Source organism: Coloeus monedula (assembly GCF_965178545.1).
Source record: "Coloeus monedula genome assembly, chromosome: 8".
Taxonomy (NCBI): domain Eukaryota; kingdom Metazoa; phylum Chordata; class Aves; order Passeriformes; family Corvidae; genus Coloeus; species Coloeus monedula.
In genome coordinates, this window is record NC_138788.1 from 31,078,625 (window position 1) to 31,092,195 (window position 13,571).

A 13,571-nucleotide genomic window follows, 5' to 3' on the forward strand; every position below is an offset into this window, starting at 1 on the left:
ACCTTTTTGGCAGGAGAGGGTATGCTCAGATTCCTTGACAACTTCACTGTGAGGTTCTGTAGCCATTAACAGGGTTGTCCAGTCACACCTTGTTCCCAGATGGCTCCTGAGGGGCAGGGGAGGGGAGAGTGTGCAGTGGGGGCAGCCTGATGAGCTACCCCAGCCAGATCCATCAGCTCTCCCCTGGCCTTACGTGGGTGTAGGCTGTGGGCACTTGGTTCAGTGAGGCAGAGACACATCTTTACAGACATCAGCAGCTCTTCCACTGCAGCTGTTCCTGTGTTCTCCTCCTGTGGAGGAGAGTGTGAGATACCTGACATCCATGCCAGGTATGGAATCCGCAGCATTTATTTGGAGCTTTTCCTGTCTCTGCCTTCCTATTTCCTATTTGTACTTCAATAAATTAGGCATGCAATAATTAGTGAGGCTTGAGGAAGTTGAAGGATCTCTCACAGATGTCTGCCTGTTGGGTTTTTTGACCACACTGACAGCAGCATCTCATAATGTATCAAGACATAAATTCATGACTAAATAGGTTTGAGCATCTTTTTGCATTCCACGCCATGTGCTTGGAATTTATACTCTTACTTATTTTTTTCCCCCACTGTTTTGGATGCTAAAGTGTTTGTTGAAATGTGATGTTTTTCTTTTGTTCCTTTTATTATTATAAAGATTCAGAGGAGCTGTCTGACCCTCTCTGGCCAGGATTTACTGTTTGCTTCTAGGAATGAGTCTTGTGAAGAAACAGTTCAGTCTATCATTGCTGGCAGCAGAGCTATGCGGAGTGGCCAAAACGTATGGTACTGCAGTAAACTCCATATGGTGACTCTGCCAGGAGTTGGACTGTCTCTGACTTTTTCCCAAACATTGTGTGAAACTTTCCTGACTCTGTGTGGCAGCTCTGAGCATTATCACTTGGTGTACAACTCGCACACATTCTGCAAGGAATGTTACTCTTGACGTGTAAACTGAGTTCTTCATTTGTTTGACCTCCTTAGGAATTAAGACAAACAGAAATGTGCAGCCAAGGGCAATACCTGCTTAGTGTTCCAGATTTCTCATTGAATGTTTAATATTTATCCAGAAATAAAAATATGTACAATCTGGCTTAGATTTTGTTTGGTTGCCTTACTTTGTTTCAAATATTCTAAGTGAGAGGGAGAAGCTGAATGCTCTTGGATCTGAAATTTAGATACTGAGCATCACTTTTTCTTTTTGTTCTTGGGACTTGCGCTTGGTCTTGTTTGGACTTCTTGCACTTCAGTATTTTTAAAGATTTTTGTTTTTTTACCATATTGGCAAAGTAAAGAGAGTAGAATGAGAAAATACTTTCTGCTTCACCAGTAAAATTAACATGATGGGGTGTACCAATATTATGGTAAATTGTTTGTGAACAACTCAGTCTTATGTATGACTTGTCTGTCTCAAACACAATGTAGAAGTGTGTTTTTGGGGGGGAAAAAGGGCTAGAAAATGGTAGCACAATTTCCAAAGTGGTAGTCTTGTTTAAAACCTCTCATCTATGAGAATGTCCTGTTACATAGAAGGAATGAGGGAAATGATCATATGCTAGTCAGGGAAAAAAAAGAAGAGCACTAAGCAATTAAATTCTTCATTAATCTAATACTTTCCATTGGGAGGGGATGTCTCCCAACACATACAGTCTTTATAGAGAATTGAAGCATTCAGGTTTTAGTTCTGTGCTTAATTTGCTTATTTTTCAGTAAGATAGCACCTGGGTTCAACCTGAGAGAATTTTAGTCATACTAGTGTGAATGAAGCCAGAAGCTGGCCATCCATCAAACTGTCTTTGAAATCACTGCCTCTCCATCAATGGAAAGCTTAGGGTGTATTGGTTTTATCTGAGGATGTGACTTCTTGTCATGGTCCACAGACAAAATGCATCCCCAAGTGCTCAGTGTGAAGGGAATTACCTGAGTACTTTACATTGGTGGCACAAGCTTGGGCAATGACAGGTTAAAATAGAAAATTTAATCTCAAAAGTTTTGGCTTCTCCGGAATGAAGCTATCCAAAAAAACCCCAAACCTATGAGTAGAGTAAAACCCAAACTCCCAAGTGTTCACAAAGCCTAGAAGGGCAAGAAGAGATTATGGGCAGAATGAAGATACATTGGTGACCTGATATGTGACAACTTTTATTTCATATGATAGTTAAAATTTGTATTCTTACGAATCCTGGGTAGAAAATGAGTGCTAGGTCAGTGGTAAGTTTTAAATCTTGCCAGTCATGCTTGTGTGAGAGAGGGCTTGTCTGGACAGGAATTGGTTCAAATCACCTAGCAGAACTTCTGAGACATGTAAGTTACTTTTTGCAGTGTGACTCTGAAATTAGAGTTTGTATATTGCAAAATTGTCTTTGGAGTGGTGGCATCAGATCTTGCAGAACAAAGTGTCCATAAACAAGGTTATTTCTTTAACTCCTGTGATTATCTTCCTGTCCTAAAAATTATGCTTTTACTTCTCAAACATAAAGCTTTCTCCATGAATTCATTTTGTTTTTTTAATTAAGTCCTTTGCTTCCATCCTTTGGCAGTGAGTTCAATGAATTAATAACGCATTAAAAAGCACATGCAGGGATTCTATAAGGAGCAAAACCAATGAAGCCTTTACTTGTGACTTTGTTTACAGATCGTTAGACACCAAAGCCCCATATGGACTTTTTGGTATCCAGTAATTCAGTGGGGCTCCCTCTGGACCCTCTTGGTGGAAGCTGCAATAGATTTATTTCCTCTATCTGTCTGTTTTCAGGAGGCTTATAAGAACTTGGCATCTCTGAGACCCCTATTCTTCTGCCAACATTTGTGTGTTTGCACATTGACATGCACACCATGATGGTGTAAGTGCTATTTCTTTGGAAGTTCTAGTTTTCTTTTTAAATAGCCTCACTGTGCTGGTTTGTTGTTTTTTCTTTTCAGTGTATTTCAGTGTTTGTGCTCCAGTTCATTTTTGAGTTGCAAGTGCAAGAAAATTGAGTTGACTCTCCTTTTGAAGGATCCTCTTGGTGGTGTGTGCTCTTACTTTTAGTCTTAAAAATTTTTCTAGGGTATCACCAGCGGAGCTCTTTGCTTCATTGTGCTTTCTTTTGGAGTTGGTGAAACCAAATCCACTTATTCATACAGTGCATAGGGATGTGTTCTGTTTTCTTTTCCAGATTCTGATATTTTTAACGTCATCTTGGAAGGGCAGGATTTTTGGTTAGTGGTAATAATTTTGTTAGACTAATTGTTATGGTACGGAAACCTAGGTGTTTGGATATGCAAGCCCTCTCTCAGATCTAAAACAGAAGCCATGGATTTTTAAAATAAGCGTATTTCAGATTTGTTTAGAGCTTAGTGGAATAGGTATCTTTCAGACCATTTCTGAAATAAAAAGTAGGTAATGCTTGTGAGTGTGGTATATGAACAATTTTGTGTGGGCAAGCAGTTGTATAGGTAACACTCCAAAACTGCTCCACAAAGATAAGGCTACACTTTATTGCCTGCTTTATAAAATACAGTAAGAAAATAGTTTTATCTCCTGAGTGGAGCAGCAAGGATTTGTTCACAATGGATCAGCCAAGTTTCCAAGCACAGGACAAGGAGGACTGTTAATGCTTGCTTGATGATTCTTCAGGTCCCATCTTGCTTGTGTTCATTTGCTTTTGCTTTCAAATTGCAGTATTAGCATATCCAACTGTATTTGTCTTGGAGGAATCCAAGTAAAAATGGTTTGTTTGCTCTTTAGCCTTTTCCCTCGGAAATTTTTCACCTGCAGCACCTTCTCATTTTTCACTCTGTGGTTTATGCCACAGGTTTACCTTCTCACACCTCTTTGTTTATGGTATCCTGTCCAGGATATCCAAGGGTCTGACAGAATTTCTTTTTGTAGTGAGACGGGAGAGGTAACAAAAACAGCGCAGTATGTGTCCTACCCATTTAAGAAAATGGATTGTAGCTGCACAAAATGTCACTCCTTTGCCTCTGTTCAAGCCCAAAGAAATTATTGTTTCCTTACAAGGGAGGCAGAAGAGGGAAGAAGGAGATGATAAGGTTATCTCCTAGGGGAAGGAGAAAGCCTGGTAGATTATATGTTGTGGCACGTGGAGGGGTTAGTGTAAGGTAACATCATACTGTGCCAGAAATCTAATATCTCTATTGAGTCCTCAGGTTTTCTTGAATCCACTGGAGTTATGAATTTTGGTTCCCAGGCTTATTTTGAAAGATGTCTTATGGATTTTCCATGAGGAACAGGACTAGCAAATTGGAGATGGAGTGACTGTTTTATGAGAGGAGTTAACCCATGGGCAGATGGATGTGTTTCAGCCCTTGTAGACTGGCTAGGTGAATTCTCCCTGACACGTACTGGCTGCTGAATTTCACCCATTTAGTTACTGCTTTGAGGAAGGATATTACATTCCTGAAATATAGGTATAGGACAGAGGAGTCTTGACATTTCTGTTCTGTGGTATTTGTTATGTTATTGTGCAAACATTCAAGGAATACTTCCTCATATGTTTGCACAACATAGTGCAAAGATGTCTATTAATAAAACTTGTCCTACTTATTGTCTGTAGCCTGTAACAGCTACATCTAGGAATTGGTATAGTAGTTTGGTGCGGTTTTTTTAACCACTGCTGTTACCTGAGAAGGTTTTTGCAGAACCAGAACTTTGTACTGTAACTCCAGGAGGTCTCTAGAGCAGAGGAGATTGGTTCAGAGACCCATCGTTGTGTATGCAAACTTGGCTCTGGTTTCTGTCCTGTGTTATTTTACCTTATTGACAATGAATTTCTTGTTCTCCAAATGCCTCAATAAATTAACTGGAGGTCAGTGTCAGTTTGTGAAAGTATGGTTGTCTCCCTTATTTTGTCAATAGGAAAATGCTTACATAAAAGGAAGCCTGGGAAAATGCATGAATGAAGTTGGTTTTGATGTGTTTTGAGAATGTGTAGAAGGTGTTAGCAAAACTTGAAGTAGTGTCTGTACAAAACAAGTTGCACTGAGAGAATGTTAAGCCTGCACAGTAGGGGATGCAAGAACTGGGAAGGGCTAAAATGTTAGAGGGATGTAATGGCCTTACACACTGTCAACATCTTTAATTACCTGTTACTGCAAGACATATGATATATTTTTTAACCTGCTTTTTTTGGTAACAAATCATAGGAGAAGAGGCTGATTTTAATATCTTGTCTTTTCTGCCCTGCCCAATATCCCTGAGCCAAAGTTGTAGAAGAAGAAGAAGCTGTTGAATAGCATAGATACATCCTGTACTGCAGTGATACTATTAGTAAGCTGGTTTAACATGCTGTGTATTGCTCAAGTCTCTTTTATGCTCACCCCAGAGGCCTAATCTATTAATAGCTCAGCTTCATGCTCTATTAATATTCACACTCTTTTTTAAACTGTTGAAAATCTTGAAGAGACTGCACCTATTGTGCTGCTTTTTCCTCCCCAAATGCCGAATATTTTAAGAGTACATTCTGGTGTGATTTTTCTGTTCTTCCATTCACGAGGTCAGCAGCACTTTCTTCCCTCTTGACCTTTCTATAATTGTGCACATGTGCAGTTCTTGCTTGGATTCATTAATAAAAGCAAGACTGCACATGGCAAGGCTTTTTTCTCATTCTTCCTGAAAGAAACAGAAAATTAAAAGGATGGTAACCAATTAAGATTAGCCATTCTACACTGTTTTCCCTAGTGTTCATTTCTAGTAGTTTGGAGATGCTCTTAGTACTGCCTTTTAGAATTTGCTGCATCTTGGCCTTAGCAATGCTCTTGAATTCAGCTAAAGGCTTTAATGTATTCAGTTTTATCTGTGATTTTGTATGTAGCTATAAAGTCTTACCCTTCTGGGAGGGCTGTCTTCTATTTCTGGTAGCGAATTATGTATTTCCTTAAAACTCTTGTTTCCCAGATAGATTTTGGAGGTCATCTTTCTTTATTTTGTTTTATCTGTGATATGGGTACTAGAGGACAGAATGATGGAACAGGTATTAAAGCTGAGGATGACATTTAAGACCCAACCTGAGACGTTCTGATGAGTGAAGGAGGTTTCCACAGAGAGCAAATGCCAGAAAGGTTTGCATAAAAAGACTGTGGGTTTCTAACAACCACTTTTGCACATTAGCCTGCATCCCCCCTTGGATGTTGTGAGCCTGTACTGTGTTTGTAGGTGACATGTGGCCTGGTGCTATCTCAGGTGATGCAGTGTTCCTGTTACTGTTGGCATTGTTCTCCCACCTGCCCCCTTTCCTGCGCTCCCTCTGACATCCAAATTTAAACTTGATACGGTTTTTAGCTAACACCTTAAAGCTTCTCTGAGCTATAGGCAAAGTATCTTCTGTGGGTTCCCCTATTATAGGTGGTTCTAGTAATTCGCATGGAAAATCTAGTCATCCCATGATGTTTGAAGTCTTTAAAATAAGCTGACATAAGAGATCAGAAAATCCTGTTAGTCCACAAAGTAAAGATCAGATAGTTCTTCAGCAGTGACAGTACAATTACAGCATCTAGCAGTAAATGCAATTTAGTGCAGGCTTAGCACAAAGTCAGCTTTTTCTTTTAGGAGAAAAAAAAGAATGGTAGAGAAGTTGTAATGTTTATGTATATCAAAAGGTCACGTTTGGTGTTTGATAATTTTGAATTCGCCCTATCGTAAAACATGAAACTCCTCCCTCATCCTGCAGTCTTTATTTTGCACTCTGTGCAACCTGCTTTTAAGAGATTAGGGCTCTGTGCTTTTAATATATTGGAATCTGCTTAGTGACAGTGCTTTGTTTTGGAAAATAATTGAAACTATGGCAACCCTTGGGGTTTTTTCCAGCTTATTTGTCTACCCTCATGTACTTCTCCATTTTGGTGGATGATTAGCATACTGGAAACTACTGGTAACTGCTAATGTTATACAAACAGCAAAATAAGTTCTGTAAATATTAAATCCAGAACTGGTTGTTTGTGCTTTGGAAATCATTGAACACAAACTGAATGTCATTACAAAACTGAGAATTTAAGGCCTCTTCGCTATCTCAGTGGCCTAAGTCTACAAAACTGTAAGTGCAGAAGCAAATGGTTTTGGCACAGGAGCACTAATTCTGATCAGTGCTTGCCTGCTGTGTGCTCACCCTGATTTCCATCAGCTTCTCTAGAGCACTTGTTTCATGTTTGTTTTTGTTCAAACTTGTTAGCCACACGCAGACATCAGTTTACATAAGTTGAATTTCTGTTTCTATTGAATATGACTTCTCTTTCCCAGCTTTCAGTCTCTTGCACAGGGGATTGTAGCCTTTATTTATTTCTTTTCCTTTTACACTTCTGTGTTCAGTTGCTGCTGTGATTAGAAAATGGGTCATCCTTGGATGAACTCTTATGAACTGCCTCTTCCAGAGAGCTTGCTTCCCTGGGAAATTCTTGTAGTGGGAGCCATCTTAAAATCTTCCTGACAGCTACTGGTGACCTTGTTTCATAATTACTTGTGTTTCTGTCTAGCTCTTCCAAAGTGTTGCTTCTCCATGTATGAAAAAGCTTTTAAAACACGTTATAATTTAAGATTTCAAGTCTCTGGCTTCTTTCCAAATAAAACCTTGATGTCTCAACAGTTAAAACTGAGAAGCTCTGTTGCATGGTCTGTCTGGCATTTGCACTGATAAATGGGGCAGACATGCCTGGCAGTCAGCCCACAGGCTTCAGCCTCCCAGAGCCCCCCCAGGTGGGGTTGTGCAGCTGAAAGCTCTGCTGGCTGTGCAGTCCCTGAAATGGGAGGAGATTCTTCTTCCTTCTCCTCCTCTTCCTCCTTTCCCAGTTAAATATGTATACTGATAAGCCTTTATTCTCTCTCTTTTTATGGATATTCTTTCTCTTTCTGTGTTAGTCTAAGGACTTCTCTGAAACTGGGTATGAAATTAAAAAAGCCAAATTATAGCTATTCTCTTACTAAAAATATTATGCTAAACATATGGTGTATTATTTGTGAGAATGTTGACTGTGCCCTGTGGTTATGACACTAAAACAAAATTCCTTTTCCAAGACCCGTGAGATTTATTAGAGGTTTGTAATTTGTTTCTCATAGATTCCTGTAATCCTATCTTTTATCCAGTGCTGGCTTTTTATGGCTTGTTTCTTTCTGGTCATGGGTATGGTGCACATGCACAACCACCCAAGCATTTCACTGTCTGTCTGGTCTTGTTGGGGTTGCATCCAGCACATCTCCCAGTCTGTGTGACAGAGTTTGTGCATTATCATTGACGGAGTGCAGTGGATTGTCACTGTAAAGTATCTTCTTAAGGCTGTCTTCTCACTGCTGTGAGTGGTGGAGCTGCTTATACTCAAGGGCTTCTGATCACTTTGCTGCCTTTTGTTTCACTTGCCATAATGGTTTCCTTTTTTTCCTTTTTTTCTGACCTGCTGAGAGATGCAGCCGTCCCCTTATGCAGGATAGTTTTGGAAAGGTCTGTTTGTCCTCAGGGTACTGCTGTACAGTTGTGAGGCTCTGCTTTGGGACCAGCCCACCATTTTGTGTTGGAATTAATGCACGATGCTGCAGCACTTGCAAGTCGTGACTGGGAGCGCTGCATCTCAGCTTTTAATGTGCTACACTTGCATGTTGTGCAATCCCATAGGGAAGCTGAGGTGCTGCTTTTAATCTTTACGTGATTTGGGTCCTGGTCTTTTGAAATGAGTAGAGGGTAAGGATGCAGGGGCTATTGACCAGCAGAGTGTTCTCTGAGGAGCTGCAGTATAGGGACGCTTTCTGTCACAGTCTGCACTTGTCAGGCTTTGCCACTGCCTGCGACACCTACTACCTTGCTTTTTTTGTTTCGGGTTGAGTGGGTTGAAGGCAGAGTGGTGTGAGCAGTTGCTGTCTGTTCCTGCAGTGATCTGTAATTTGAGAGTACAGGGAGAATGCCCCTGGATGTATTTTATAAAACTGAAAGAAATAAGTGATTGCCAACACAGGTGAGAAAAGGTCACTGAACACTTACTAAATGACTCAGAATCCATTGGGTGCTTCTGAGGGCAGTGTGAGTGAGAGTCTAAAGAATTTTAATGCTGAATTTTGACTCAAATAAATCTGGAGGCTCATATTATCTTCTACAGCCTCCAGGTTCTGCACCCTACCAAAGGGGAAGAAGTAAACCTTATCCAGTGGCAAGTAAGAATTACGATATATAATTGTAGATAGCCAGGGGCACTCCGGAGACTGATCATAAACCAACTGTAATTCTTAATTTCCTGACCTGTTATAGCCTTCTTTGTGGCTTATTGCATTGCTAGCTTAAGTATTTTGTGACTCTTTGGAGGCTCCTTTAAGGAATGGGGATTTGTGACTAACATTCAAGGATGTTCTTTTTACAAACTGCAAACCCTTTTGCTCTTTTTGCAGAAATTAAAGGGGAAATGTTGAGATTTGGATTGTATTGTTCATGCAGTTTATATTTACGTCTAAAAAGATGAGACATTATCTCTCTGTTGCTGGCAGGTCAAATATAACATGTAGTTGTAACAGACAGCCTAAAGCAAGATAGCCAAAACCAGAATTAAAGGAAAGGAGGTAATTTAAATGGAAGTAGTATGAGTATTTTGATTTGGAAACATCAGAAGATAGAGTGTGAGTTTTCAAATTTTCAGATTTAGAATTTTACTGAGCTGCTGAGATCATTCATCGTGCTTAGGATAATGATGATCTGCTCACGTGTTTTTATTAACCTCTAGAATAGGTGCTGAATAGTGTCTTTCTGGCTATGCTATTAAGTGTTCAGAACCAGATCGTTAAATGTCTGAGAAAGCAGTCAATTTTATGGTCCTAAAAGCTAATATAGTAGTAAAAGATAATATACCTTACAGTTTATTTAAATATTTGTTGTGGAGCAGCATTCATCCATTCTTCCTTTTGTTTTCTTTTTTCATGCATTCCAGAAGTGTGTAAACGTCAAAAATTTTATTTTAAAATACCTACTTTTGCAGAGTTATCATACATCTGCTATATTTAGGAAAAAAGTAGCCCTAACATGGTGGTGTGGTTGAACCTGGCAGGCAGGTAAAGCACCACACAGCTGTTTGCTCACTCCTTGGAGTGGGACGGGGACAGAATCAGAAAAAGGGTGTAAAACTCATGGGTTGTGATAAAGGCAGTTTAATAAGTGTAATGAAAACATCTGTGTTATCAACACTGTTTCCAGCATAAATCCAAAGCATAGTCTCATACCAGCTACTATGAAGAAAATTCTCTGTATCCCAGCCCAGCCCAGCACATGAAGTAACCAAAGAATACAGTTATTTTTATATTAAAGCCTGCACTCTGCTGCCTTTTGTCTGACTATTTCTGCTGCTTCCATTTTGTGGCAGTTGCTTGAAGAAATACATTGAAGTGGCAGGTTGTCACATGGAACAAAATCAAGGCATGTCTTACTAGTCCAGTGGTGTGGGTGTGATTTATATGCCTACACTGTTATTACTTGAGCTTGTTTGTACTTTGCAAGTACATGAAGCAGGATGCATTGCATCTCAGAGTAAAAGGTTGGTGCTTATGCCTGTTTGGATGTGTTCCAGTAGGATTTGGTCAGCCAGCTTCTAAAAGATATATCCTCAGATTTGTATTAGTTCAGCTGGGGGTAAGTTCACTGGAACCTTACTGGGAAATAGTGGAACACTTTGACTTTTCTCTCCAAGGCTTTGTTTGAAGGCCTCTGGTCTTGCCATAGGGAAGCTGAGGGAAATGGAATGGGATAGGCTGTATGTCAAGCCATTGATGTAATACCTGACGGTATCCTTAAACTTGACTCAGACTCATGTTACACAGTGTGCTTGGTGTGTTGACAGCCTTGTGACAAGTCATGGAGCAGCTGGTTCAGGGGAAGCCTCTGTCAGCAAGTTCTGCTTATGCCCAGAGAATGGCAGTTCTTGGGGTGAAAGTGTGGAAAAGGAGGGCATCAGGTGAAATGCAATAAAGCCAAGAACTACTGTCCTAGGGTCAGGTTGATTCCTTCTTGCAAACCACAAACACATAAGAACACTGAAAATTTTTTTAGAGAAAAAAATTAAAAACCCTGAAACAAATATTCAGAGAACCCTTGATGAGCAGAGATGTTACTCAATGACCTTGAACTCCTTGTGCTGGTCACAAGGTCCTTGCCAGATTCCAGGAGTTCAAAACTGCAGCTTCAGGATATTGCATATCCCTGCATTTCATGGCAGAACCGTTGTAATGCTTTGTCTTGGCAGTGGGTGTTTTGCTTTCACAAGTGAAGGTCTTTGTGTGGTTTTTTTTTAATGTGCAAAGCAATAGAAAAATTGTCAGTGAAAGGTACTCCTCTGTGTGGCTTGCTTCAACTGTGACATATGGCACCCCACAGAGACTTTGATGTTACTACCCTATTATTTTCTTTATGGTATTTATGTACTTATAGTAAAAATTAGATTCCATGTTGCTTCTTCCTTGGGTTTCTAACAGTGAAATCACAGGCACACGTAATACAGGATTTACTTTTTGTTTGATTCGATGTCTTTTCATCTTGACTTTTGCTTACCCAAAGTTGCTGGATTGACTGCTTAGGCAGTATTCTTCCTGTTCTGATTTAAAGTAATTGGTAGTTGCAGTCTTTATTTTTTAAAAATAAGAAAAAAAGTAAAAAAAAAAATCAAAAGAAACAACCTCAAAGACCTGACTTATTAATAATCTCTCCTATTCCTTCCCAGAAATACACTGCCATTGGAATGCTGGGCAAGGCTACTGATACATTAGATGCTACAGGAAAAGTAACTGAAGAAAAACCTTATGGTAAGCATAAATGTATCCATATGCTTGATGCAATTTGAAGGCATAAGTGGTCTCTGTCACAGGAAAGCGGAAGAGATGTTTGGGACTCTGAATGAAGTTTAAATGTGAAATTAAACTAAGATTATTTCATCTCCAACTTCAGCGCTCATATAATTCAAACCAGCTTCATGCAATTATGTCCAACGCAAGCTGGACATAGTTCATTTCTGCTGGAAAAAAACAAACCAGGCATTAGATTAGGAGGGAGGAAATAGAATTGGGCAGGACTGTGTCATTTAAAATCTTTGACAGGCTGACAAATGATGTGCTGTGTCCAGTAACATTTTCCTCTCTCAGAGTATAGTCCCAGGAGTCCTCTCTTAGTAAAGGCCTTTAAGGCCAGTGAAGGAATAAAGTACTGGGATCTTCCCTCTAGGACACCACTTTACCTACGGACTGCTTAACATTTAATGGGGATGGCATAAACTACATTCTGCATAGGATTATCTTCCAAATCTTGGTCTTGCTTGCATCTTTAATAAATGAAGTTTTATGACTGACAGAGCACAGTGCAAGGGTTTAAAGCTTCAGAACTCAGGCTGACTATGGCTTTGCTGGGCATCTTGGAAACAATGTAGAACTAAGCAGGGACACAATAAATGTATTTGTTACTAGTTCTTTCACAACCTTGGGGAGAAAATTTTAAAAATAATAGGTAACCAGTTGCTTAGCAACTTTACAGGTCTTACATTCTTTGTGGTACCTGGTAATAAGTACGTGAAGTAAATAATCTTTTTTTAATAGCATGAGGAAAAAGCCTGGATTTCACCTCTCACTCCCAATCTCCTTTCTTTTGCAGTTTTCCTTTTCTCACGAGGCAGGCAAGCATGAGTTTCTTGTCCACATTCCAAATAGTACTATTTACTAGGCAGTGTTACTCAGAGATGTTGGATCATTTATTTATGCTTCAGGATCAAGTTCTAAGTCTCTAAGCTTCTGGAGGACTGAGCATCCACATGGTGTTAGAGTTGCTAATACTTCATGATGGTTAAATGAAGTGATGATTTCCTTTCTTAGTATTTATCTGTCCCTCTCGAAGTAGAATTTTGTGGTTATGCTGCACTAAGAAGTATTCAGAGATACTTGCTCACATGTAAGATGTGAAATACCATTTCAAAGAGATGCAACTTCCATGGTCAGTTAATTAAAAAAAAAAAATCAAAATATTTTTTTTGAAATGCTAGTTTTTCTTTTTAAATTTTGTATTGTTTACTGCAGACAGCATTTAGAGTGTTGTTTTTGTGTGTATATCTCTCCCTGGCAGCTCTTGTTACAGTAGTTCCCACCTCGGCAGCACCTCCTCTGTTATGGTGTTTTACCTTTCTGTTAGACTGTGTGCTTGGGAAACTGATTTGGCTTAAAAATACCCCCTTTTTTTTGAGTTGCTTGTCATTTTAAACTGAGATAGTTGCATGATCCAGTTCATCATGTGGTCTCATGAAGAGCAGCATTGGCATTGCTGGGGCAATGCAGTTTTGGGTGCACTGCAGTTCCCTTTTGCCAGAAGTGACGGCTGAAAGAAATGCTCGTGGCAGTGGTCTCAGTTGCTTTCCATGTTTGGTGCCAATCAGTCAGATGTGATTTCCTCAGAAAGAAAAGGACGTGAATACTCCTTTTTTTGTTCTCCATGGTACCTACATGTTTTGTATTTCTCATTTTCTCATACTTCTCCAAAGTAGCTTGATTTTTCTGCAGGATACTCTTTGGCCCACCATCCCTAATTTCTAACCCTAATAGGTACTCCGAGAAAAGGCTAACCA

General features: G+C 39.7%; 1 protein-coding gene across 7 annotated transcripts in view; it reads left to right on the plus strand.

The window, feature by feature from the left end:
• Positions 1-13,571, plus strand: part of TRUB1 (TruB pseudouridine synthase family member 1) — a gene marked incomplete at its 5' end in the record, with an annotated part of 87,446 nt that overhangs the window by 36,187 nt on the left and 37,688 nt on the right. For all 7 annotated transcript variants that reach the window (XM_082286243.1, XM_082286244.1, XM_082286246.1 and 4 more), the window contains one exon: positions 11,691-11,772. In XM_082286243.1, coding sequence (XP_082142369.1) covers positions 11,691-11,772 — 82 coding nt within the window. The remainder of the gene's footprint in view (positions 1-11,690; positions 11,773-13,571) is intronic.